Source organism: Helobdella robusta, assembly GCF_000326865.2.
Source record: "Helobdella robusta unplaced genomic scaffold HELROscaffold_58, whole genome shotgun sequence".
In the NCBI taxonomy this organism is placed as follows: Eukaryota; Metazoa; Annelida; class Clitellata; order Rhynchobdellida; family Glossiphoniidae; genus Helobdella; species Helobdella robusta.
In genome coordinates, this window is record NW_008705317.1 from 405627 (window position 1) to 432558 (window position 26932).

General features: G+C 33.5%; 4 protein-coding genes across 4 annotated transcripts in view; 3 read left to right on the plus strand and 1 right to left on the minus strand.

The window, feature by feature from the left end:
• Positions 1-2159: 2159 nt before the first annotated feature.
• Positions 2160-3761, plus strand: HELRODRAFT_179974 (hypothetical protein; the record flags this gene model as incomplete). Its single annotated transcript, XM_009028754.1, has 2 exons — positions 2160-2529; positions 3607-3761. The coding sequence occupies 2 exons, from the start codon at positions 2160-2162 to the stop codon at positions 3759-3761; spliced, it is 525 nt and encodes a 174-aa protein (XP_009027002.1).
• Positions 3762-15620: 11859 nt separating this feature from the next.
• On the plus strand, positions 15621-16896 carry HELRODRAFT_179975 (hypothetical protein; the record flags this gene model as incomplete). Its single annotated transcript, XM_009028755.1, has 2 exons — positions 15621-16107; positions 16769-16896. The coding sequence occupies 2 exons, from the start codon at positions 15621-15623 to the stop codon at positions 16894-16896; spliced, it is 615 nt and encodes a 204-aa protein (XP_009027003.1).
• A 435-nt stretch (positions 16897-17331) lies between these two features.
• On the plus strand, positions 17332-18350 carry HELRODRAFT_179976 (hypothetical protein; the record flags this gene model as incomplete). Its single annotated transcript, XM_009028756.1, has 3 exons — positions 17332-17538; positions 17758-17904; positions 18279-18350. The coding sequence occupies 3 exons, from the start codon at positions 17332-17334 to the stop codon at positions 18348-18350; spliced, it is 426 nt and encodes a 141-aa protein (XP_009027004.1).
• Positions 18351-21464: 3114 nt separating this feature from the next.
• HELRODRAFT_193752 (hypothetical protein) overlaps positions 21465-26932 on the minus strand; it is a 5492-nt gene continuing 24 nt past the window's right edge. Inside the window, exons 1-8 of the mRNA XM_009028757.1 lie at positions 26716-26932; positions 26156-26465; positions 25652-25755; positions 25298-25416; positions 23397-23898; positions 22919-23065; positions 22476-22669; positions 21465-22251 (exon numbers count right to left, since the gene is read on the minus strand). The exon at positions 26716-26932 is cut by the window's right edge and continues 24 nt beyond it. Of these exons, the coding sequence (XP_009027005.1) occupies positions 21951-22251; positions 22476-22669; positions 22919-23065; positions 23397-23898; positions 25298-25416; positions 25652-25755; positions 26156-26435 (1647 nt within the window). The 5' untranslated portion in view covers positions 26436-26465; positions 26716-26932 and the 3' untranslated portion in view covers positions 21465-21950. The remainder of the gene's footprint in view (positions 22252-22475; positions 22670-22918; positions 23066-23396; positions 23899-25297; positions 25417-25651; positions 25756-26155; positions 26466-26715) is intronic.

Sequence of the window (26932 nt, forward strand, 5' to 3'; positions counted from 1 at the left end):
CATTTCTGCGTTTCAGAGCTTCTTTTTGTTACACTATTTCTACTTCTATTTCAATCCAACTGCGCTCAGAGCTTAAATTACACTTTTCTTATTCCATTAGCTAGTGATCTAACGATTAAATTATGGGTGTGATGTCTTATTAACTAAATCAACATTAATGACTCTTAATTAATTAATTGATTAATTAATTAATTAATTATGCACTTATTCACTAGAGCATACACACGTTCACGAACATTTTAATTAATACGCCTTTTTATATCTTCCATCAGTCAATGTAGTTATCGGTAAAAGTTCTGATGTATGTCTTAATTAAATCGACATTAAAACTACACACACACATAAACATACACAAACACACGTACACACATGCAGAAATACATGAAACCATCTTAAACGTGCCAGAAAATGAGAAATCAAAAACTATTTTTTTTTGTGTTTAGCTGTCCAGAGAACCTCCTCATAGATGCTATCCGAATTGCAATGCTTAATAGGATGATGTTTTAAATAATTTATTGTTAAATATAGTTTTTATAGAGCAGCGTACATACGTATGTATTTGTTTGTTGAATGTGTGTACATTATATGGGAGCCCTTGATAACTTCTTATCTACAAGAGGAGAATTTGTTTTTGTTAATCTAATTTCTACACTCGCTTCATTCAATGGTGTTTCTTTCTTTTTGTGATTTTAAACTGATACAATTTAATTGTTAGGTTTTGAGAAAATACCGGTTTTTTGTACGGTATATCTATCCTTTTTAGTTTTATTATTAATTAATTAATTAATCAATCCTTTATGGTGTTTTTAGTTAAATTGATTATTTATAAATACAATTTAATTTGTTAGGTTTTGAGAAAATACCGGTTTTTTGTACGGTATATCTATCCTTTTTAGTTTTATTATTAATTATTTAATCAATCCTTTATGGTGTTTTTAGTTAAATTGATTATTTATAAATAAATTAATTAATGTCGGTTTTGTTTGTTAAGGAAGTATAGGTAGGCAGTTATTTACATGCCGTTTGGTTTGGGATTTTAATTTGTGATCTTCTCTAAATTATTATGTACTAGCACTAATAGTAGTAATAGTAGTAGTAGTGGTAGTAGTATTAGCAGTAGTAGAAGTGATAGTAGTAGCAGTAGAAGTGGTAGTAGTAGTAGTAAGAATAGCAGTAGAAGTAGTAGTAGAAGTGGTAGTAGTAGTAGTAGTAATAGTAAAGTGGTGGTAGTATAGAAGTAAAAGTAGTAGTAGTGGTAGTAGTAGTAGAAGTAGTAGTGGTAATGGTAGTAACAGTGGTAGCACTACTAGCGACAGCAGTAGTAATATATAAATTTCATAACATACAAAATCCTTATCACACTTACACATCTTTAACTGTTCTTACGATTACAAAAACTACAACAATATCATGAATTCTTACGATTACAACAACTACAATAATATCACGAATTATGATGAAAGCAATGGCAATAACAAATAATAACAAGTTACACTAACAACGCTATAACATCAGCAAACCTAATTTTTCTGGCACTTTCTTGTTAAGTGGTTTCTATTTAGATCTTTTTCTCTTTTTTCTCTCTCTTTATTCTGAGTGACTTACTTTTTAAACTTTTAGAAAGTTTTCTTTGAAAAAAAAAGTTGCCTGTTTTATTTTGGCTGGTTGCCCTACACCACACGCCTGTACAAAGTTAATAAAGAGAGTTGATAAAAATGATATTGCATTTATTGGCTGATTTATTTATTTCATTGTTTGGCTGGTTGTTTGGTTGCTGGGTGGTTGGTTGGTTGGCTGGTTGGTTTGTTTGTTGGTTGATAGGTTGGGTGGTTGGTTGGGTGGTTGGTTGGTTTGTTAGTTGGTTTGTTTGTTAGTTGGTTGGTTTGTTGGTTGGTTATTTTTTTGCATGGTATGCTAATGAATTTTATAAATTTTTTCAAATCCAGGAACAGATACTGATACAAGAACTACGACTTCATCATCAACAGCAGCAGCAACAACAAATCAAAATCAACAGCAACAACAAAAATGTCGCAACAACAGTCGCATCGCAACAACAGCAACAACAGTCATTAAGTAACACCAATGCACAATCAATTGAAGACATAACTAGCAACAACAACAACAACATTAACAAAGTTAGCAACAACAACAACAACATGTTATTTATTCCATCAGCTGTCAACATCAGTGGTGTTGATGCGTTTCTCGGGCAACAATCTTCATCCATACATCCGTCTCATTTCAACAACAACAACAATAACAACAACAACGTCATCAACAACAACAACAATTTCATGAACAACAACGTACACGCAAGACAAAACAGTGGCGATAGTGGCCTTGGCAGTTGTTTTAGCCTCCCAAATCGATTCACCAACAACATCAACAACGCTAATAATAATAATAATAATAATAACAACAATAACAATAATAATCACAGTAATAATAATAGTAATAATAATAATAATCTGGGCAGTAAAGTGGATGATTATTTCAACATGGATGTTGTCATGGATTCTCCTCAAGGTGTGTTTTTTTGGAAGGTGATAACAATGATTATTGATGTCGGTATGGTGATGGTGATAACGGTGATAGGAAGGATGATGATGAGGACGACGATGATGATGAAGACGACGACGACGATGATGGCTCTGAAATCCTATGTAGAATGTATTACCTTGATATGGTGTCTACAGGTGTTTATAATGATCCGGATGTAAAAAGTTTGTGAGGCTGGTTACATTTTTTTTCCAGAGATAAACTAAAAGTTGCAGTTGTTTCTACTGTTTATGCTGTACTGTGGGGTGATGTCATAATGACGATGACGTCATGACATTATTATCATATTTTTATTAATATCATTATCATTATTATTATTATTATTATTATTATATAATTAATGTTGTTGTTTCTGGCAGCTGTGCTATCAGTTTTATTTAAGTTTGATGTCTTGAGTAGAGAAATGAAATAGGCTGATTTAATAGTTTATGTTCAAAAGGTTTCATGTTTTATACCCTATCTCCTCTTTCTTTCCCATCCTGTGTGCTCCTTCCTCCTATGCATGTTTAAGTGCATATACTTGTGCTGTGTGGTGTTTTGATGTTGCTTGTATGAGTTTTGCGTCCGTATTTTTTGTATTATGTGTAATGTGCTTTTCTAGTTGCTCTACCTACCTTTTTTTTGTGATTTTGTTTATACTCCGGTTGCAAGCGGGTTATACGAAGAAGATTAACATAATCGCGCATTTGCTAATCTAATACATTTGTAACTATATCCTACAATACGATGGTCGCAATTTTCAATCTTAAAAATCTTTCTGATTCAAACAAACACAATTTGAAAGGTTCATCTTACAGTAAACTTAGCAGCTTTCAATACTTACAGGCTTTTGTCCTTATTGTTTTTATATAATTTAATCACTATGATACATGCAAATGGAAACTCCAAATTCAATCACAATGATACATGCAGATGGAAAATCCAAATGTAGCGGCAAACGTACGTGCTTTGTTTATCATTCTTAAACCACAACAAAGTTGGTTGTTTAATTGGGTTATTCATTCTTTTAAAATGTTGTCTACCGGCTGGTTACTGCTCTCATAGATCTGGGATTGATGCGAATGACACGTTTACTGCTGCGAAAAAATGACACGTCAAGTTATCCAAAGATGTGGTTTCATGCAGTTTTCCCACAGAGGATTGACTACAAGGATGGATCGCTGTATCGCAATCACGGATATATCTCGATATATCCGTGATTGTATCCATCTTTGATGTCTCGATTTGCAATCGCATCATTCGTCAAGCCGCTAAAATAATGCCATTAAAAGTGTTTTTCTAAGTAATTTTTATGGAAAAATTAATAATTGCAGTAGTGATGAAAGCAAATAATGATATTATTATTATTATTATTATTACTATTACTATTATTATTATTTTTATTATTATTATTATTAAATCACAATGATATATTAATAATAACGTTGTGACGATAATATAATAATGATAATAATAATAATAATAATAATAATAATAATAATAATAATAATAATAATGACAATATAATATAATTTCAACATTAACAACAATTATGGAGTTATTTTGACGGTAGGTGATGTAATAATTTTTATTATTTTTTCCTTTTATCAGCCAATGATGAAGTAAAAAAATAGAAGAAATTAATAGATCTCAATCTAATGGTCTGAATCATATGGTGAATGCTAGCCAACATCTTAATAATATTTTTCTTTATTATTATTATTATTATTATTATTTATTATTATCATTATTATTATTATTTATTACTGTTATTGTTATTATTAACTTTTGTTTTTTAATATTTTATAGCAGTGTTATTAATCTCGTTATGGTATGTATCTGTTTTACTAGGTAGTGATACTAGATGTTGATTGGTTGCTGCAGTAGTAATTATGTACTAGAGTACTACTGTGCAAAAAAGTACTACAGTAATTCGGCGAGCTAGCTTAGTCGGTTGAAATACCGTTATAAGTTATTACAAGTACAGGATGAATGACACGTGAGTGAGTAGGAACTGCATAATGTGAACGAAAAAAGTACGGTGATGCTTGATATACTGAAAATGTGTGTGTGTGTGTGTGTGTGTGCGTGCGTGCGCATATATATGTGTGTGTGTATATATATTTTGATTGACTGAGGTCTTTGTACTATTATTGGCCTATTGTAATTCATTAACAGTTTGTTTGCAAATATGGCATTTTAATTTATAAATTTATTGCGGTAATTTCAAGAACAAAAACTGCCTGGTTTAGTTAGATGCGTGTTACAAAAAATTAGTTCGTGGTTTTAGAAATGTTTCCTGTATTAATTTTCCTCCTTCTTTCGTTTTGCTTCTTATTTACAAACATCCTATCAATGGCATATTTATATCTACCATCTCAAACTCAAAATGACATCATTATTATTATTATTATAAGGAATGATTTACATGTCTGCTGTTTTGACACAAATGATTCTATCAAGTGTTTTTGGTCTGTCTGACTGTCTGTCTGTTTGTCTTTCTGTCTGTTTGTCTGTCTGTCTGTTTGTCTGTCTGTCTGTTTGTCTGTCTGTCTGTCTGTCTGTATGTCTAGATATAACAAAATATAAACAAATAAAAAAGTCTGTTTCTTGTGTGGTTCATTTCTTCCATATAACCACAGCTATTCTTCAATTACAATGCACAGACATAGTTCATAATTCATGCCCTGGATGTTACTCTTGTCATCTTACGCTTACGCAATTCAATATTCTTTCTTACCATATTTATTAATAATTTTTTAGAATCCGCTGTTAAACTAGTTATGCTTTGCGAATTTCTGATTTTGACAAATTAGGAAATCTTGTCCTATAAATGTATTAAGCGTGGCAAGATGCAAATAGCTGATTTGGTGAAGTGATTAGGAAATGATGATATAAATAGATTTACGATTAGCGTTCGGATATATGGATATATTCAGTCGTTATCACCACTGTTGTGATCGTCATCATTGTTTTATAATCAGATCTGATAGTCTCAATCGAACTGGTCACCAGATCTGCTGGTAGAGGCAGAGAATGGCAGAGAAAGAGAGAGAGGGGAGAGCGAGAAAAGAAAGAGAGAGAGAGAGAGAGAGAGAGATGTAATAAATATTAACTAAAACAAACAGTTAATGAATAAAAAGCGATGTTTACATTGGTTAGTTAATAAGTTCGTGGTTGATATGATGGGTGTCTGACTAAGGTGCCTCATCATATTGTTATGCTCTGTTTCTTTATGCTCAGATGTGCTCCTCTCAGTGTTGGTTTATACCAAATGTTTGATTTATTTCTGGTTTTATGACTATGTTTGTACAGGTGATTATCACTATTTTATGTTCATTTGTACTTTTGGATGCTAAACAAACAATCATTAATGTTATAAGTCAGTTTAGAGTGGTGGTTGTTAGTTGATCGAATCATAATCTTTGTTATCATATATCATCATCTTTGTTATCATGTATCATCATCCTTGGCATCATATATCATTATTCTTGGTATCTTATATCATCATCATTGGTATCATATATCATCATCATTGGTATGATGGTCATTAAAAAGTTTCCAAGCAAAGCCAGGTAAATCTTGTTATTCCTTATAAACCTCTTTCTACATTTGAATAATTGCGTAACAAACCGGGCCCAATACATAGGCGGACAATCAGTTTATGAATGTATCTACACTGTATATACTCATGTATGTGAGTATAGCGAGACGTCTAGATATACACATATAAGTATATCGAAACGTCTCGGTATTCTCATATAAGTATTAATATATGGGTAGGTAGACATCTTGATATACTTATATAAGTTATACGGATGTGTCCATGATTCAATCACATCCAATACTCTTCCTCTTGATCTTATTCATTCCAAACATCAGTCCAATTCTGCCTTCTAACAATAATGTTGATTATCTTTATGACGACGACGATGATGATGATAATGACGATGTTGATAGTGATGACGATGATGATGATGAAGACGATCTTGATAATGATTACGAAATTGATGAGAGATATAGTGAGAATAAAGTTTATTTAAATGATGACCATGATGAGGCTGAGGCCAGTTAGTGATGATGATGATGATGAAGGTGGTAAGGATGACGATGATGAAGATGATGATGAAGATGGATGAGGAAGGTAATGATGATAGTACGGTGGCATAAATAATGCTAAAGAAGCAGCAACTGTTACAAATAATGATTTTCCCATTTTTTATAGCCACTCAAACTCTGCTCTATTCATACTCTAGTCCTAACTCTAATGTGTGTCAGTTAAGTCAGATGTCTTAGTTAGAAATGTGTTAGGTCAGAGCAGCAAGTTATAATTAACTTAATGAATATATATTGACGATAATCAAATGTGTATTTGTGTGTGTGTGCGTTTGTGTGGTGTGTGTGTGTGTTTGTGTGTGTGCGTGTGTGTGTGTGAGTGTAGAGTTCTGGAGAGGAAGAGAAAGAAAAATTATTTATTACCAACTATATAATAATTGTAGCAATTGAATGTATGTGAGTTTAATTAAAATGAGTCAAAGAAAAAAGCATTAACACCATGTAAAAAAAATTCATTTATTTAAAATGGTTTGTCTTTTGAGAGGGTTCAGTTTGAAAAATTACTTTTTGTCTATTTTTTACTTCTTATTACTGATATTATTTATTTATTTTTTATTATTATTTGTTATTATTTTAATTACTATTTATTATTATTATTATTATTTTTGGCATTAATTGCGGTTTGACTATAATTATTTTTAATACTGATAGTGTTTTTATGATTAAAAATTTGAAATAGAAGATAAAATTCGAGTAGTATTAATGTTTACTTTTTCAAGATCATCCTTTCAAAAAAGTTTGTTTGCGTGCGTGTGTGTGCGCGCGTGCGTGCGTGTGTGTGTGTGCGTATTTTATGAAGTGGTTTTTTCCGATTTTATCAAGGTATGGTTTAGTGAATATTAATTTTAAAAAATAACTCAACTAACCTGGGGAACAATTTCACTCCTATTTGGTAATGCACCGTTTCTTTGTTTGTCTCTATGCCTATCTGCTCGTTTTTTGTCTCTCTGTTTGTCTCTGTCTCTCTGTTTGTCTCTGTCTGTTTTTGGGGTTTTCGGTAATATTTGTTCATCATTTGATTGAGCTAATATTAAACAGTTACGGTAATGATGGTGTTGGTGTCAACCGTGATGATGATTAGCGATGTGATGACCACAACGATGATGATGGTTGATGATGATCTTATCATCGATGATGATGATGATGTTGGTGGAAATTATGTCTACTAGGATACATATTAATTATAATATAATTTATCCTTAACAATTTTTGTCATTCTACAATTTTACGAGAATACCTTCTCAAATTCTATCAAAAAATTTTTGTGTGTATTGTGTGTGTGTGTGTGTGTGTGTGTGTGTGTGTGTGTGTGTGTGTGTGTGTGTGTGTGTGTGTGTGTGTGTGTGTGGATGTGTTTGTGTTGAAAATAGATTTCACACAAAGTTACAATCGCAAACTCAACTGTTAAATTAATCTACCACGACGACAGACCTGCACGCGCAACTACCAATGCACCAACAGCAGCAACAACAACTACAGTCCCTTGCAACATCAGATCTCAACAACAACAATATCAGTAACAATGATCTTCTGCTGGCCGATCTCCCCGCCATACTCGATCCGGATCAAGTCATAATGGAGAGCGATGAACTCGTCTCATCACTCAATGTTTGTCCTGTTATTTCTCCATCATTCATCATTCATTCGCATATTGATCATTTACTACCACTGGCCAATCATTCATCATCCAACAATTTTTTCATCCCAGATCAGTCCGACATCATCCACAAATGTTTTCATCCCAAACCAATCCAACATCCATCAATTTATTTTCATCCCAAACCAATCCAACATCCATCAATAATTTCACCTCTATTCTATCCGAACTTTGCTAATATTAATATCACTTATCAATCCATTTTCGCCACTAATTTATCCAAACTTCACCAATTACATTAACGCCACTGACCAATCCAACAGGATGACATGAGTCATGACCTCATGGGAATGGATATGCACATGATCGACACATTCTTATGAGATGGACGGACTCCTTCAGACGAATGAAAGAAAGAAAGAATAAAGAACAGATGGGTGGATGGATATATTGATGGATATCTCAGTCGGATATATAGATACATATACTGATTGTGTTGGTTTAATGAGCCAGTTATGTTTATGAACAATGGTTGGCATGTTTCAAATCTATCCCAATTAAACGTGTATGTGTAGAGACCCATCGTTCAGTTTGGTCTACACACATATATTTAATAGATGGATTGATTGATAGATGGATGGATCAGTTGGATGAATATATACATAAATGGACGGATGGGTGGATGGATGGATAGATGATTCTTGAACTGTAAAATTTATTGTGCAAAACAGCTTGACAATTGAAAATATATTTTCATATTGATTTTGAGATTTATATTTTGTATCTGACTCCTCTTTCTTTCTTCTATGTCATTCATATTATTGAATGACATATATTATTCATGTGTTTATATTATTTAGCTGACATTTTGTTATTTGTTTCATAATTTAAAACTAATTTTTTACTCTATTGTTATTGTTAATGTTTGTTTTTTTTTACAGTATGTTCAATTCAGCATATGTACATGCTGACACAGACACATTCACACATATATATAAATATATATATATAAATATATATATATATATATATATATATATAATTTATTCATATAATTTATTCATATAATGTATATAGAGCAGTGCCTTTTTCAGTTTCCTATTAAAAAATTTAAAATGTTAGTCCCCTTAATAGTAGAAGTTTTATGATTTTTTTCTATTGTAATAATAATAATAATTATTATTATTATTTTATATTGTTAGTGTATTAATATTCTTACTATGTTTAGCCATCCAGTAATTAAACTAGCATCAAATCTCTAGATTTTTTTTGAGCACCAAATTTATTTTTTTTGATTTATTAAAACATAATATTCGACAAATTCTAATTAAATAATATATATCTGAGACATATTTACATATGAAATTTGTTTCATTTTTGAGTTGAAATGTTCATAATGCATACACGCTGATACAGATGTATGTGAATGTGTGGATGCATTTTGTAGAGAAATGTTTCTGAATAATTGTTTACATATAATGGTGCTAGCAATTTCTTCTCGTATTCTGATTTCATTATGTTTCAATGTAATTGCCTTATATTAATTAATTAATTAATGGTTTAAATATTTGTAAGGTTTAATGTTCATTAAATTTTTTACATAATGATTTCTATAGTGATTATGATGATGAAGAGGATGATAATGAGGGTGACTGTAACGATTGGTAGAGAAATTATATGTACACATTGTACAAATTATATGTACATATTGTCACACAAATATATTTATAAATTATTGAATGGATGGATGGATTAGTTGGATAATTGTATGGATGGATTGGTTGGATGAATATATTCATCATTTTTTCATCTTCCTCTGTATCCTCTTCGGAATAGTCAATCGATCAGTCAATCATTCAGTCAGCCAATCCATCTGTCAATCAATCAGTCATTCAATCTACACCAATTCATAACTTGAATTGATATAGTGAGTGACATGACGATGATGATAATAACAATAATACATAATATTATGTCACTCATTAAAGCGCTCTGGCAAGCGACTGAGGCATATCTTCAGTCAGAGGTTTAAAAAGCTTTTTTTTAAATAAAAAGATGTCTATTAGGACTTGAATTACTGAATGGAACTGACTGAAGTTTGGTGGAAGAGAATTCCAGAGAATTCCAGTTGATTGTTTTCTATTGATGAAAATGTATAGCAATGGCAGAGTGACGTTTCCGTCGTTTGTATCAACCTGTAGGAGAAGATCGACGAGATATGACGAAGAATGCGAGGTGAGAGTTTGAAGACGACGACGGCTATTTTAAAAAATACACCATAGGCAAGTGGGAGGCTCATTAGATTCAACGCTGTTGTTGGTACCAGACAATGTGGTCACGCTTGTCAGAGTTGAGTGCTACTGTAGCGGATCTATTCATTAATCTCCGGAGACATAACTCTTCCTCTTTAGATATACCATACATCAAAGAATTACGGTAGTCCAATTTAGACTGTGCTAAACATCGCGCCAGATCCATAGATAGAAACTGTCTGATATGTTGAATTTCTCCTAAATGGTTATTACAGATTATTACAGATTACGATAATAATGATTAGGATGATTACCTATCTCAACTGATTTTAGTGAATGTAATGATGATGGTGATGATGTTATTAATGATGACGATGAAGATGGTTAATATGACAAAAACTCATGTTAAGACCGAATTGACACTGAAGATGGTATAGGAATACCGAAAAAAGCTGTTTTGTTCTATTATGCTTAAATGTTCTATCATGCTTGAAATAAATAAGAATTTTGTTTTTGAACTCAAGAAACTTGACAATAATTTATTATCTACTGTTAGTAAAATAGAAAAATGAAACAAGAAGCTAAGATTATGTAAAAAAAATTTTACATAAGAAGCTAAGTAACGCACGCGAAACATGCTGTGATTTTCATCAATAATTGCATTTCTGACAGTCTTAATCATATATATATATATATATATATATATATATATATATATATATTATATATATATATACTATAGGAAACCATTTTTTGTACTGTATTGTATGAATTCTACCGAATTGTTGGCATTAATTAATTTAAAATTTGTCTTTTCAATTTTCCTTACTAGAATTTTCTGAAAATTATTCGGTTTATTGAAAATAGAATTATTATTATCCAAGTTCATCATGAAAATTTAATGAAACTGTCGTTATCCAAGTTCATCATGCAGATAGGCCATATTCGATTTTTCACAGGTTTGGTTTATATAAATTCTTTATACAAAACAAAGTTAGTTCTTTAGCACAAAGTGAGTTACTTAGTTGGTGTCGTATTCTTCATCTTTGTTCTTGTTATTTCTTTGTTCTTCATTATTGAATACTGTAAAGTTGAATTACAATTAATTCAATATTTTTAACAAACAATGAAGAACGAAGAAATGACAACAGCGTTTAAATTGAAGAAACTATTTATACCAAACCTGCACTGAAGATGATTTGTGAAAAATCGAAATAAGGCCTTATCTGCATGATGAATTTGGATAACAACAGTTTTATTGAATATTCATGATGAACCTGAATAATAATTTTATTTTTAACTTTCTAGAATTCTCTGGAAAGAGAGAGAGAGAGGAGAGATGTTATCACAGTAAGATCAAGCGGTGATAATACTGATTACTTAATGTTTTTGTAATGAATATATATACACAGCACCGTCACTTTTTATATTTTTACAGATTTTTTTTATATGTTCGAAACTAAGAGATGTGTGTGTGTGTGTGTGTGCGCGTGTGTGTGTGCGTTTATTTGTGATTAGTTAATGTGCATATTTATTAGCATATATACTTGATATATACAATATACATATGCAAACGAAATAAAAATTGTATTAGATTAAAAGACTTGAAATTAAATACACTTTTTCAATTTTTTATTGGGCGCGTTGTAATATGGAAGTTTTAAACGCCTTTTGTCGTTATTACATAAGTATTTAATTAATTAGTTAGTTAATTAATTAATTAATTAATTGTTTGTTCATTTCTACAGTTGAAAAGACAGTGTTAATAATTTTTACTCGATTATTTTTTTACATAGTTTTCTATTAAATGTAATCAAAAGTTTTGATTTGGTTGTTTCAGTTTATGTTTTATCATGTGTTTGTGTATAATGTGTTTCTTTAAAATGGGTTTATTACACTGATTCAATGTGTCTGTTTGCCTGTTTGTTTCTTTGTGTATTTGTCCGTGTCTATGTTTGTAATTGTTTGTGGGCTTCTTCAGTGTTTCGTCTGTTTCTTTGTTGGCATGTGCTATTTCAAAAAAATCATGTTAACGTAGACATTATCGAGATTAATGATATGAATATCAGTTAGGATTTTATGTTGAAGACTTCGAAATGAATTAAATCTGTTATTTCTCAATTGTTAAAAGTATTTGTTTTCTGTCATCTGTATTGAAATACTAAAATGATTGCGATGGCATTTGATGAGGGGTTTCGTTTTTATTGAGGCTACTAAAGATTTTTTTTTGTTAGAAAGCTTAAGTAAAGAGAGAAGTGAAGAATTGAATTCTTAATTCAATGTTTTGAAATCAGTTAGATGGCAGATGTTTTATGAGATTACCACCATATGCAGTTGAATATTTTCTAAAAAAAAATAATGTCTTATTCGATTTAATTCATCTTTATTTGTTTCTTAAAATACGAGACTTATATTAACTATTTATTTAAATATTTTTTTAATTTATAAGCGCAGTGCCTTTTCTGAATTGTATTCGATAATGTGAATAGTCCTGTTGATATGAAAACCTAATGCAGTATATAATTAAATGTGCCAAGTACTCTCCTATGTGCATGTTCTAGTTGGCAGTACCTACTTGTAATATATATTTAACATTAACTTTTTTACTATCCTGTAAATCATGTTGAGATATTAAATAAAATATAATTCTGTTTATCTTCTGTCTTCGTTATTTCAAGTCAACAAACAAAATTAGCCGTGTAAGATATTTGAAAGGTCAGTTATGTTACATGCTAAACAGTGTGTTTATAAACGCCGACGATAATTCCTATAAAACCGTTTTTCGTAAATGTAGATGACGTATCCATTAATATCCATAATCCATAATTTCTAATATATCCATAATTAATTAATAATAATTAATAATATCCATAATCTAAAAACGTATCCAGAGATGCGGTCTAAACATGCTTTGTTAATTTGCGCCGGTTTGATTTTACGTGCATTTTTGCACAATCAAGATATCAATTTGATCGATCTTTAGTGGCCAACGGCTGAAACATTTTCTCGCCTGTAATAAAACTCATGCTGACCTGAATTAAATCTAGATCATTTCTACAGGAAATCAACATGAAGATACTTGAACTCGATCGTGGAGAGAAATGATGAGTCTGCCTGGTTAGAACATCAAATTAATTGAACCTCAGTAATTTTGAGTTTACTCAACGAAGACTTTCTTCGTATTTGGTGGTGTTTCAGGGCACTGACTTACTTTTGAAAGCAGCGCCGTCGCTTCTTAAATAATTTGTCGCCACGAATATAATGGATATGGCATAATAATTGTTACCTGCATAATAATTTACAATGTGTATATATATATATATATCTGCATCTGCCATATCCATATTATGTTTATTCATATTTGTCGCCAACCTTTTGATTCAACTGCATGTCACAATTTCAAGCTCGCGTTGAACAAAAAAGAATGAAACAAAATTTTGGAGTTACACGAAATTTATTTGTTCCAGTGTTGAGTCCGGTTAAGTATGGATAATATAAATATAAATTGTATAAACATATTTCATGGGCACAGCAACCAGCAGATATCGTTTCGGACATTGAAGCGTCAACACGCTTCTCTGTGTGTATGTGTACAGCTATTCTGTGTGTGTATGTGTAGAGCCATTTTGTGTGTGTATGTGTACAGCCATTCTGTGTGTATGTGTAGTGAATGTGCATGTCATTACAGAGAAGATTGTTATGTGTAGTAATTTTAGAAAGTGAAACGCTATAAAAGTATAAAGTTTGTAGGAGTGTGTAGAATTGTAAAATTTATATTTCAATGACGCCGTCAGTCAGACTGCAACAACATCCGGTGGCTGGTCGTCGCGGGGCGAATTCGTTTAATAAAGTTGGCAATGATCGTTCTGAAGATCGTTCGATCGATTCTTCCTCGGCTCTTCTGGTCTCTTCAAAAGCATGGACGCATGGTGGTTTGCATGGATTGAACGGACAGCAAGGATTGGGTTGGCAGCATTTTATATCGTTACAGTTAACAGCAGCACCCATTGCAGCCTCCTGTGTAAGCGATAGGCTGCAGGGTGGTTAAAAAATCCTCACGTACATTTCATGAATATGCATCATCACGTACATCTCATGAATATGCATCATCACGTCTAATCAGTATGAACATAAAATTAAACGTAATGGCAAAATTTTTGCCTCTCATAGGAAAAATATTTGAATGTGGAAGAGATCTGAATAAAAGCGCATGGGAATGTTTACTCTATAAGATTGAATACACATTTCATGTCACTTAAATTAAAGTTTATATTCATGGTTTATTCTCTCTAGAAACATAACTCTAAATCGCTTCTTTAAAATACTGAATGCCGTGAAATTTTTGCCAGCATTTTTCAATTTCTCATAAAATAGCCTAAGAGACAGATTTTCCGGATCAGTTTAATAAATCAGTTTGATGGGTTCGGTTAGACGTTGTTAGAATAACCAAACTTTCTCACAGAACGTTTGTGTCAAAATAGCTGACACAAAGGCTACATTGCTCCGTGACAGCTGATATTTTTTAATATAATTATAAATAAGTATATAATTTATAATATGTATCACCAATCAAATTTCATATCTTTTATAAGCAGATATTGAACAAATGAAATTTTTAAAACAAGTGAACATGCAGCAGAACTCAAAATTGAAATAAAAAAGTTATTAACACCTGGCCATCACAACCACACAGTGTGGTCATGACAGTTGGACTGACCACCCAGTTGCACAACTCGCGGAAGACCAGGTCACAGGGCAGCTTGCAAGCTCCAGGATCGCCACAGCAGGAGTAGATTTTGAGGGAGGACTGAGGAGCTAGGTAGACGCACGGAGGTATCCGGTAAATGGCCAGACAACAGTTTCCTTGCAACTGACTCACGTAGTAACCGCTGATGTATTCAGTCTGTCGTTTTAGTTTTTTTATATAGTTTTAGTTAATTGAACATTTTTGTTGAACACTTATTAATTATGCTAACAAACGAATTGAAACAACGAATTTCTAAAAATTGATCTGAACCATTTAAAAGGAAACAAAATAGTTTGCAGTCCCACATACTTTGGCACAGGAGGAGTTGAAGAGTTTAACGTAGTGTCCACAGGGATGTACCTCGCAGATGCGCACTGAACTGCACGGCTCGCAACAAGGGTTGCAACAAGATGGCGAACAGCATGGCGAGCAGCAGGGAGCACAGCAGGGAGAGCAGCAGGGACTGCAGCAGGATTTGGAGCAGCAGACCTTCGGACAACAAATAGGTGGACAGCACGGCTTAGGGCAGCACGGCTTGGGACAGCACGGAGGGGGACAGCAGGGTTTTGGACAGCAAGGAGAACAACAGGGAGGGCAACAGGGGGGACAACAGGGAGGACAACTTCCGCATCCGCCACACGGACAGCAGCATCCAGAAGGTGGACAGCAGGGCGGACAGCATGGTGCACAACATGGGTTGCAGCAGGACGCCATACAGCAACTTGGTTTGCAACAGGGAGTACAACAAGGAGAACAGCAATTAGGAGTGCAACAAATTTTGACGCAGCAGGGAGGCGGTGGGCATGAACAAGGTCTACTGCAGATTGGTTTACAGCACGGAGACTTACAACAAGGTTTCACACAACCTGCAAAAGTTTAGAAAGTTTTGTTAGAGGTTTTTATAATTATTTTGTTCTGAATAAAAGAAAAACTTCTGCCTCATACGGGCTAACTACTGTTTCTGCAGTTTGTCGTGAATGACCACTCAAAGCCAACTATCTTAGAGGCTCAATAATTCTCATGAGGAAGAGGAACACGTGATTATTTCAAGATGGCTCTTATTTGGTTAAAGCTGCACAAATTTGTTGATTTAAATTTAAGATTGTAACTTCGAAGTGTATGATTTTTCGATATCATAAACTAGAACGAAAATTAAACGCCCAGATAATGTTTATACTTAGAAATGTTAGATCAGCGATTGATGATGAAACATTGATGATTGTAACTAATTGATTATGTTCAGTGGTTAACGGTGATCACAAAATAAGGAACTCACAGCCTGTGCTGGATCTACACGACATGGCGTTTCAGAAACTTTTCTGCTTGCAATTGGTTTGGTTCGAAACCTCTTTCAATTATATTCCTTCCAGTTCTTTTTTTCATAAAGTTTTTATAGTTTAAAAATGTCCCTTTATCTTTGTTGTTACTTTGATGTCTGTCATTGTTGAAAATAAAATTAATCTGCTGAATAGAATGATTCAACAATTTATGACTATAATTATTGTTGCTCGGAAGGGTTATCGGGCCGCTGTGATTGCTTCGTAAGCACCGCACCAAGTCGAACCACAACATCGTGTGGCTACTGGAAGTTAGGGCCTCCCAAATTTACGGTCACTAATTCACTGGAACGCACTCTAATTTAGAAATGATTCTGCTCATCGATAATGAAAAAATAAAAGTAGTAACCTTTTTTTTGCCTTTAAACTTAAAATATTACGATGTTATATTTTCTATCTAAGCAGTTTGCACTGCGTAATCATTTTGAATTTATGACGAAATCATAGATAAATAAATCGATATCATGTTTTAAATTTAATTGTTTTCAAATTTAATTCAGTTAAATTAGATTAAATTCAATGAAACAAGTTTATATTTTATGAGCAAATTATTGCTCGTGTTAGAGGAGCTCCAACGCGTTGTCTTAAAAAACGCACCACATCTCCATAGCAACCAGTATAAACAGGGCACATCGTAATTTAACAGCGCAGCCTGAAGCTTCCTAAAAATTAGCAATTTATTGAATTTAATGAACAAAATAAGAAATTAAATAATAATTTGAATGATTGATTGACGAAAAGATGAAAGGAAAGTTCACTCTTAATCAGTCGAAGTTGGATGCCGGAATGAGGAAGCGTCCCCAGAAAGGAGATGATAAAGTTGAAAGAGCAACTGCTAACTGGAGTCCTCAAAAAACCGACGATTGGGATCCGGACCTTCCGTACGGCGGGAAAATTTATCTTGCCAGAAAGAAGAAACCTGATTCCTGGACTATCATCATTGCAGAAGTTTTTTTTATTAATTCAATTAATTTTTATTAAAAATTTTTTAATATTTAAATTTTAATTAATATACTGTCGAATATTTTTCAATTTTGAGATTCAATTTCTTTTAATTTTTTAATGGCAAATTAAATTAATTTCTTCAAAACAAAAGAAAATACGATAAGAATGTTTTAAAATTATTCCACAATAACAATAATATAAAATTACCCTTAAAAAATGAAGATAACATTAGTGATCGCAGCCCTGGGCCTAGCATATTATTCGTACTACTACTTCGACCACTTCCACTACCACGTCACGAAGGGCTACGCCAAGCTGGGATTTCCGGAAGCACAACATGCTCTGGGAAACAAATATTATCATGGTGAGGTGGTTGTTGTGGTTGCTGTGGATGTTGTCGTTGCTACCTGCTGTGGATGTTGTCGTTGCTGTTGTGGATGTTGTAGAGGCTGCTGTGGATGCTGCTGTGGATGTTGTCGTTGCTGTTATGGATGTTGTAGCAGCTGCTGTTGTGGATGTTGTAGTAGCTGCTGTAGATTTTGTTGTGGCTGATGCGGATGTTGTTGTGGCTGATGTGGATGTTGTTGTGGCTGCTGTGGATGTTGTCGTTACCGCTGCCACTGCTGATGTGTTATCTTTATTAAGATGCTGACGGCTGCTGTTGATGATGATGATTGATGACGTATGAATCGTAATGACGACGAATATGATGATGATGATGGTGACGACAATTAACAATCCAGGTCATGGCGTTGAAGAGGACAAACACAAAGCAATGGAATATTATAAGTAAGAGATACAGAACGCTGATCTAAATCATCACGTTATTTTAACTATAATTAGTTCTATAATAAAATAATAATTATTATTACACACACACAAACTTACACGCACACACGCTAGCACAGACACACACACCCACATAAATTTATTGATTAGGATATGTGATTAATATATTTATTTATATTTTTTTTTATTATTATCTTTTTTTTTATTTTACAAGGTTTAATATATTATTTGACTTATAAGAACATTAATTATTTTAAATTTATTCAGTATAGACTCATAGGTTTATTTAATTTATTGTTTTAAAATTGTCTTAGTTTTGAGATGGCACAGGGACGTTTCGTCTTCGCCTTTGTTTAACGTAATAATAATAATAATAAACTTACACACACAAACACACACATACACATGCAGAAAAACTTACACACAGACACACACAAACACATCATTCTAATGTTAGATTAGCAAGCGATCAGGGCCATGCACATGCATCATTCAATCTTGCAGTCGGTCACTTGAAAGGTATTAGGAAGGACCTTCTCAAAAAAGGGTACCAAAATTTGTTGTTGTTGTTGTCGTTGTTGTTGTTGTTGCTAGTGCTGTTGTCATGTTGATGTTTTTGTGTTGTTGTTTTTGTTGGAAGTGTTGATGTTTTTGTGTTGCTGTTGTTGTCGTTGTTGTAGTTGACGTTTTGTGTTGTTGTTGGCGCGTTAATGTAATCGTTAAAATGCCTGACAGTGTTGCAGTGACACTGGCTTCAAATGCATAGTGAGTCCCGTCTTCTGTAACAAGACGAGGCAATCTGTTTGCTGCGTCCTTGATTAAGGCCTATTCACTGCGCTGTTGTTGATCTCTTGAAAAATACTGAAAAAAGAATTTTAAAATATTTTTCACTGTTGTTATGATCGTAGTTATTATCTTTTCTTCTTCTTTTTCTTCTTTTTCTTCTCCTTCTTCTTCTTCTTTTTCTTCTTCTTCTTCTTCTTCTTCTCTTTCTTCTTCTTCTTCTCATTCTTCATTTTCTTCTTCTCTTTCTTTTTCTTCTTCTTCTCCTTCTTTTTCTTCTTATTATTATTAATAAGAAGCTCCAACCTCCATCCAGTGAGCCACACCACTTAATAAGGCACGCAGCGTCCAATGGCGTTCGAGAAGCTACGGAAGTCTTTAATCTAATGTGCATCCAGGGCAAGTGTGAAGATTAAAGGGCTGATTGTGATTGGTTGATTTTGATTGGATGGATGGATGTATGGATAATTCTGATTGGTTGGTTATGATTTGGTGATTCTGATTGGCTGGTTTCGATCGACTGGGTTATTGTGATTGGTAGGTTGTTTTGTTTCTTGTTTTCGATTGGCAAGTTATGATTGGATGATTTCCATTGGTTAGTAAAACTCGTCGTTGGATAAATACTTCTGATTGGTTCATAGGCTGATTGTGATTGGTCAATCGTCATTGATTGGTCGTCTGGTTGACTTCGGTTGGCTGTCTGGGACTGATTTTCATATATATATATATATTTATATAAATTTATATATATATATTTATATTTGTTATGATTGGCTGGTTGATTCTGGTATGTTTGTTGATAATAAGGACGTGATTATATGATTATTGATTAATAAGATTGCTCGGTGTAACTGATTGTTAAGATTATATTGACGAGGAGGTTGAGCGTATTAAATTGAAAGTTTATCATTTTTCCCCATTAATATCTTTTTGATATTTATTTAAATTATTTTTTAAATTCTCGATAATATTGTTTTAATTTTTCACTTTTTTTTATATACCACGTGTTAATTATTCTATGCTAAAAGTGCAATATTCTATCTATGCTCAGATGACATCATGTGATAAAATAAAATCTGCTGATGACGAAAAGTCAATGACCATTTCACACATCTCCATCTTTTTATCGTTCATTATGTTGAATTACTTTTAAAAACATTGTTTATGTGATATATATATATATATATATATATATATATATATACATATACATATATATATATATAAATATTTATATAAATTTATATATATATATTTATATAACATATTTGGATAAACAATGATTATGTTTTCACATCAGAAACATCACATTATTTATATTATGTATATGTGTTTGTTTGTTTGTGTGTGTTCATGTTTAAGTGTGTGTGTGTGTGTGAAAGAGAGAGAGAGAGAGAGAGAGAAAGTGTGTGTGTGCGTGTATATGTGTGTTTGTGTAATGTATAATATCACAAATATCACTTAATCATTTATCGTGAATGATTCAACAGTTAATTTATTAACAAATTTTAAAAACGGCTTTTTCCATTTTTCAGCAGACAATTAAAAAAATTTAATTTTGTATTTACTATATTTATAATTATTGTACGTAATTAAGTTAAAAATCAATTAAAATGTCATTAAAGACATATATATATATATATATATATATATATATATATATATATATATATATAACAATTTTTTCAAACATTTACCTGTAAAATACGCCTGTAAACTATCGCTTTAAAAATGTAATAATTTCAAAAAATAACATAAGAAAGAACATAACATGACATAACACAACAGATACAAATGACACATCACACAAACATACTTATATGTACGGTGTAAATACATTTGTATATACTAGGAACAAACTTACATCAGTAAATACAAATAACACATATTTGTCGATGCACACAAACCTCAAAAATTTATCTGTTGCAAGAGTCAAATATGTATTCTAAATCACACTTTTTGGTGATACACACTGTCATGTAATGAATCCCAAGCACTTTCCTTAGTAATACAATTGACTTGAAGTTCAAGTCATCAAGAAATTTGTAGTTTATAAGCAAACATACTTATATATAAACATACTTATAAACATACTTATATATTATACTTATATATATTAATATATAATATACTTTTATAAGAAAATACTTATATGTACGGTGTATGTCGTACATTTGTATATACAAGAGAAAAACATACTTTGTACAGACATAAACAACCGTACACAAATGTGGGAAAACTCGTAAATGTTTTAGTACACAAAAACTGTCAGCTGTAAACTTCTAAACACATGTACAACAGTGAACACACAGACAATCATGCATATGTACACTACTTATACGCGCAAGCTTACACACATTGTACATGTACATACACATGTAAACGTATAAGCAAATTCAGTATTACATACATAGGGAAACAACTTTCTCCTAGTAGCGAAACAACCTCGCTGGCGTTCGGCAGAACAGTCATGTTCCTTTTTGCATATTAATACTAGTAAAAATACAAGCACGTATTACATGCATGGTATTATATCATATACGAATACACAATGCACGCACACACATACAAACACACGCACAAACATACAAACACACACGGACGAATAATGAATTCCTACTGTAATGTTTCTGTTAGGTACATAGAGATGTTTAGAAATTTACATAAAGATGAGATGCTTCAAATAATAAAGACTGACTTGAATAACAACTCGTCTATCGACATTATTATTACATTCCATTTAAAGGCAACTTAAGAGCGAGCGAGTGGGCAATGAAGATGGATTCAACTCGAGAACAAGTGAGTGATTTATGAAGACGGCCGAATGGTGAATGAATGGATGGTCAGACGCGGTGCACACGCTGCTGCTTCAAGTACTTCTGATGGGTGATGTCTTCTTGCTGCTGCAGAATCGTCTCGTACCTCTCGCGGAAGTTGATCCAAAGCTTCTCGACCATCTCCATGGCGACAATGGTGTTTGTGGCCTGATCGAGAATGTGTAGAAGGAGGACCCCGTCCGTACCCAAGTGCTCCTTCACGAACTTCAGCAAGAGCATTCGCTCGTTCAGTTGCTGGTTCGTTAGGATGGTTGAGATAAAGGAGGTGTTGTCCTCGATGCTACTGCTGGGGTTGTTGTTCACTAATCTGCTCGTAAATTGCGCGCGTGGGTTTGCGGTGTGTGTGTTGTGTGTATGTGTGTGTTGTGTGTGTGTGTGTTGTGTGTGTGTGTGTGTGTATGTGTGTGTGTGTGTGGTCTTTTTGTACGTAAAGCGTGAACAAATGTAAAGCGCTTGATTGTTTATGCTTATATTGAACAAATGAATAAACTAAAATTATTTTAAAAAAAACAGACAACAACTTTAAAAAACCTCGTGAGTGGTCGTTTTGCGTTGGAGATGCTGGCTGATGCCGTGTTTGAAGTGGTTGCAGTGCGTTTGTCGTAGATGTTGTTGCTGCTGCTGCTGCTGTTTGCGTTCATGTCGCTCAAGTCGCTCGCTTTTGAGATGTTAGAAGTGGCGTCTATGTCGAAATGTTGTTTCGACTTTTGGTCTGGCTTTGACTTCTGCGTAGATTAAAATATGCCAATGTATATTTATTTACATGATCTGCGGGCTGACAAAGCAAATGGCTTTTTGGAATGAAGTTTACAAAAAAATTTATTTGTATTGTTAACTTGCCACTAATTTAGCAATTTTTGTCAAATCAACCATGTAATTTGTAATATCGTAGATGAATATCATGATACCCACTAAGATATAACTTCAATGTTATATAAAAAGATAGAAACGAGAAGAAGTAGGTGATGACCAACATGAGATATGAGACCAGAGAGGAGGAGAAGGTTCTTGACATAGTTGTACCTGTCCTTGCCAACACTGATCTTCAGCACCCAGCGGATCAGCGAAGCAATGTTCAACGCCGCTACGAAGACCATCCAGAACCAGAGAATTAAAAATATCTGCCATGAAAATGTTAAGAGATGTGATTAGAAATCAGAGAGATACAGTTTATCAAATTTAAAAAATTGATCATACAAATCTAATTTACCTAACTGACGATATAATTTTAAAATGAAAAACGACGTTTTAGATATAAATAAGTTAACTATTCATCTGCATTGAAACTTGAATGTCCTCACATAATAAGCGTTTCAAATAAAAATAAACATAAAATAAATAAATTTTACATAGTTTGAAATATAGACAAATACAATCCACTTAAACGCTTCATCTTATGAAGATGCATCTACTTAACACCAATCTAACTTCGCTTTGAAAGGAACCGCCAACCTTCTCGTTGAAGAGATTGTTTGGCAGGGCACACTGGACGCTGTACGTGTTGACGACGGCCAGCCACCGAACCTTCACGTCACACATGGTCACTTTCGGGAATCTTATCTCCTGGTGGTGGTTCAGCTGCCTGTCCAGTTCGTTCAACTTCCAATACTGCTTCGTGCGCCTGACGTCTTCCACTCCTCGGAAAGTTTTACTGAAGTTCCACGCGAAGAGTGATTTGATGATGTCGGTGCCGTAGTTGTGGAAGCTTACTCCGAGCACGACGTCCAGCAGGAATATCAAAACTATCGAGTTGACTACGTAGAGAAATTTCACCAAAATTTTAAGAGCCGAGAAGTAATTCAGTCGTTTGTGGCCGATGTACTTGAAGCAAGTTTTTGTGAAGAGGTGCTTGAAACTGATTGTCCATTTAGACTGGCGACTGTAGCTGTAGTCGTTGCGATCGTCGCTGCTGAAAGAGGTGAGCGATTGAGACTTGTTGCTGTGGCTCAAGTACCTGTGATGTGATGTCGTTGGTTATTTGAGACATTATGGTTGAGTGGCTTTAAGGTGGTTAATATTAAAACACATAATGTTATGTAGAAAAAGCAGAGCTATGCATATTGTATTCAACTGATAATATTGACCGTACTCGATCAAACGAAAGCGCCTGGTCAGCGTCTGAAAACGACAAACCTTTCGAACTTTCTGCATAAAATGAATCATAAAATTATTTGTTGAATCTCGCAAACACGAGGGTGGATGACGCAGTTACCTGGAATCGTTCTGACAAAAAACGGTTCCGAATGTTAAAAATAAATCGTCACGTCGTGTAGAAACCTGCACAACTTTGCATGAATTAAACTTGACGTTGCATGTTGCACGTACAATGGTTTCAGTGAATGCCAAAGAAACGATGAAGAAATTGTAGTTTAAACATTACGTAATAATTAAATACATCCATCCCGTTACTTGCGGTTTAATTGGGCGATGAAGCTGAAAACATATCGCCGACCAATAAGAGAAAAAAAAAGAAACAAGAAGCTTTCGTTCTTATCTCATAATTTTTTTTACCATTCCATCACCTCCGTTTTATCTATATAGTGTTGTAATTGTTGTTTTGCTCTGAACAGCATGTTTTCGACAACAACTTTCTTTTTATAATCTAAAAAATTAATTAAATTCCGACAAAATCGACCAGACCTCAATCACTAGAACTCGCATTTTTCAAGATCCTCATTTCTTAAACGTAGTAGCACCACTACCAGTAGCTACAAAATTTGAAAATCAATATTGTATTTTTATTAGAGGTTATATTCTTTATCTTTTCGCAACAGGTTTTCAAAACAAAAGAGTGGATTTTGTAAAATATAAAAAAAAGTAGTAGAGAGTAATTTATAAAAGTGGACTTAATAGTAATCAGAAACCATTGTGGTGTTTGATTTTTTAATAAATTTTAAGTACATATTTTAATTATAAATATGAAGTAAAAAAATTTTAACGTGACTATTGAAATTTATTATTTAAGCATTAAGCTACTTAGGCGATAGAAATAAAATGTATTTTAATATCAGACTAGGAAAAATTTTTTTGTCGCTGATATATTTTTGTTGTACCGCATACTTTGCGTCTTGCTGTGACATCATCATGTAACATTTATCATCGTTGGGGTGGCTGTGTGCCCAGGTCGGCGATCCCTGTGCAACCCGGAACCTCAGAGAGCCCAAAACGTGTGGTACATTAGAATTTGTTTACAAAGCAAAAGTTAAAAATATGCGCTGAAGAAGCTATGAGACAATAAGACAATTTGAAGAAATAAAATTTATCATCTTTAAATATTAAGTACTGGTAAAATAATGAAACAGTCATTTGAAGATGAGCGACAACACGCCACAGAACAGCACAAGCGCACAGACCTTTCAAACTGGAGAGTCATGTGATCGAGCAGGGTATCTCTGACGTCATTCTTGATCTTCGGCGAACTGACCTTGAACCCGTAATCGACGAAGTTACTGACGTCAAATCCTGACTTGGCCTGTTTGATCAATGATGACCACTGATGACCACTGTTTGACCAATGGTGACCACTGATGACCACGCAACCCACCACTACCACCACCACGACCAAGCAACCTACCACCACCACCACCAAGCAACCTACCACAACCACCACCAAGCAACCTACCACCACCATCTAGCAACCTACCACCACCAAGCAACCTACCACCACGACCAAGCAACCTACCATCCACCAAAAAAACAACACCAACCTGAAACGACCTCCAGACGAGGCATGGGAGCGAGTACATAAGAGCCATGCCCAACAGGATCAGTGGTATCCAAGGATAGTACAGGATCGTCGCTTTCCTGCCCCCTGGTTCATTGATTTACACGTATTATATGAAGTGGTCGATTAATTAACCTAATTAATTAATTAATTGATTGATTAATTAAATGATTGGTTGATAGGTTTGTTGATAGGTTGGTTGGTTGGTTGATTGATTGATTGATCGATTGATTGATTGATGGAACAATTAATAGATAATTTAATAAATTCATTAAATCTTTTCCATGATGGTTAATTTGCATGGTTGGTTGATTGATGACTGGTTGTATAATTTCTTCATTGATTGATTAATTAATCAATTAATTAATTAATTAATTAATTAATGAGTTAATTTACGAAACATTTTTTTCAATTTTATCACAGTTACACCCATATGAAGGCCTTTATCATTAAACAAACCGATTTCTATCAAAAAATTACCACGAACCGTTTCTCCGAGCCGACGGTATGTATTCGGTATCGAACGATACGTTGTACATTCCGTTGATCCAGCATAGGGTATTAAAATACTGAACGTGCGTCTTGCTCAACTCTTTCGGTACGAAACATTCGATCGGATTACCGACAAAATTTGTGGTCGTCACCAGCGTCGCCATGACAACCAACATGGCGGTTGTAGTCACGTGGTTGACTCGGTCGGTTATCGTGTCATCAAAGCGATCGTTGCCACCGGCCATTTTGACGGCTGTTGCCACTAGAGACGCCATGTTGTTGGGTGTCAGAAGGAAGTGAGGTAGTGGTAGATTGAAGAGGAAAATTTATCAGGGGTGGTTGACTGATTGGTTGGTTAGTTGGTTGGTTGGTTGATTGGTCGGTTAGTTGGTTGATTGGTCGGTTAGTTGGTTGGTTGGTTGATTAGTTGGTTGATTGGTTGGTTAGTTGGTTGATTGCTTGGTTGGTTGGTTGGTTATTCAGTTAAGTTTAGTTGGTTGGTCAGCGGTAGATTTTTTTAGAATGGTTGAAAATATCAATGAACCGTTTATTTTTAAAACCGATTTAAAAGATGTTCAACTTGTAACGTTGCCAACAAAAACGACAACTACAGAATATTAGTACGGGATATCACAAATTGATGATACTAGACACCATTAGTTAATGATACAAGATACCATTAATTAATGATACAAAATACCATAAGTTAATGGTACTAGACATCGAAATTTTTTGTAGTTGGTGACGAAATGATGATGTTGATATCGCCAAA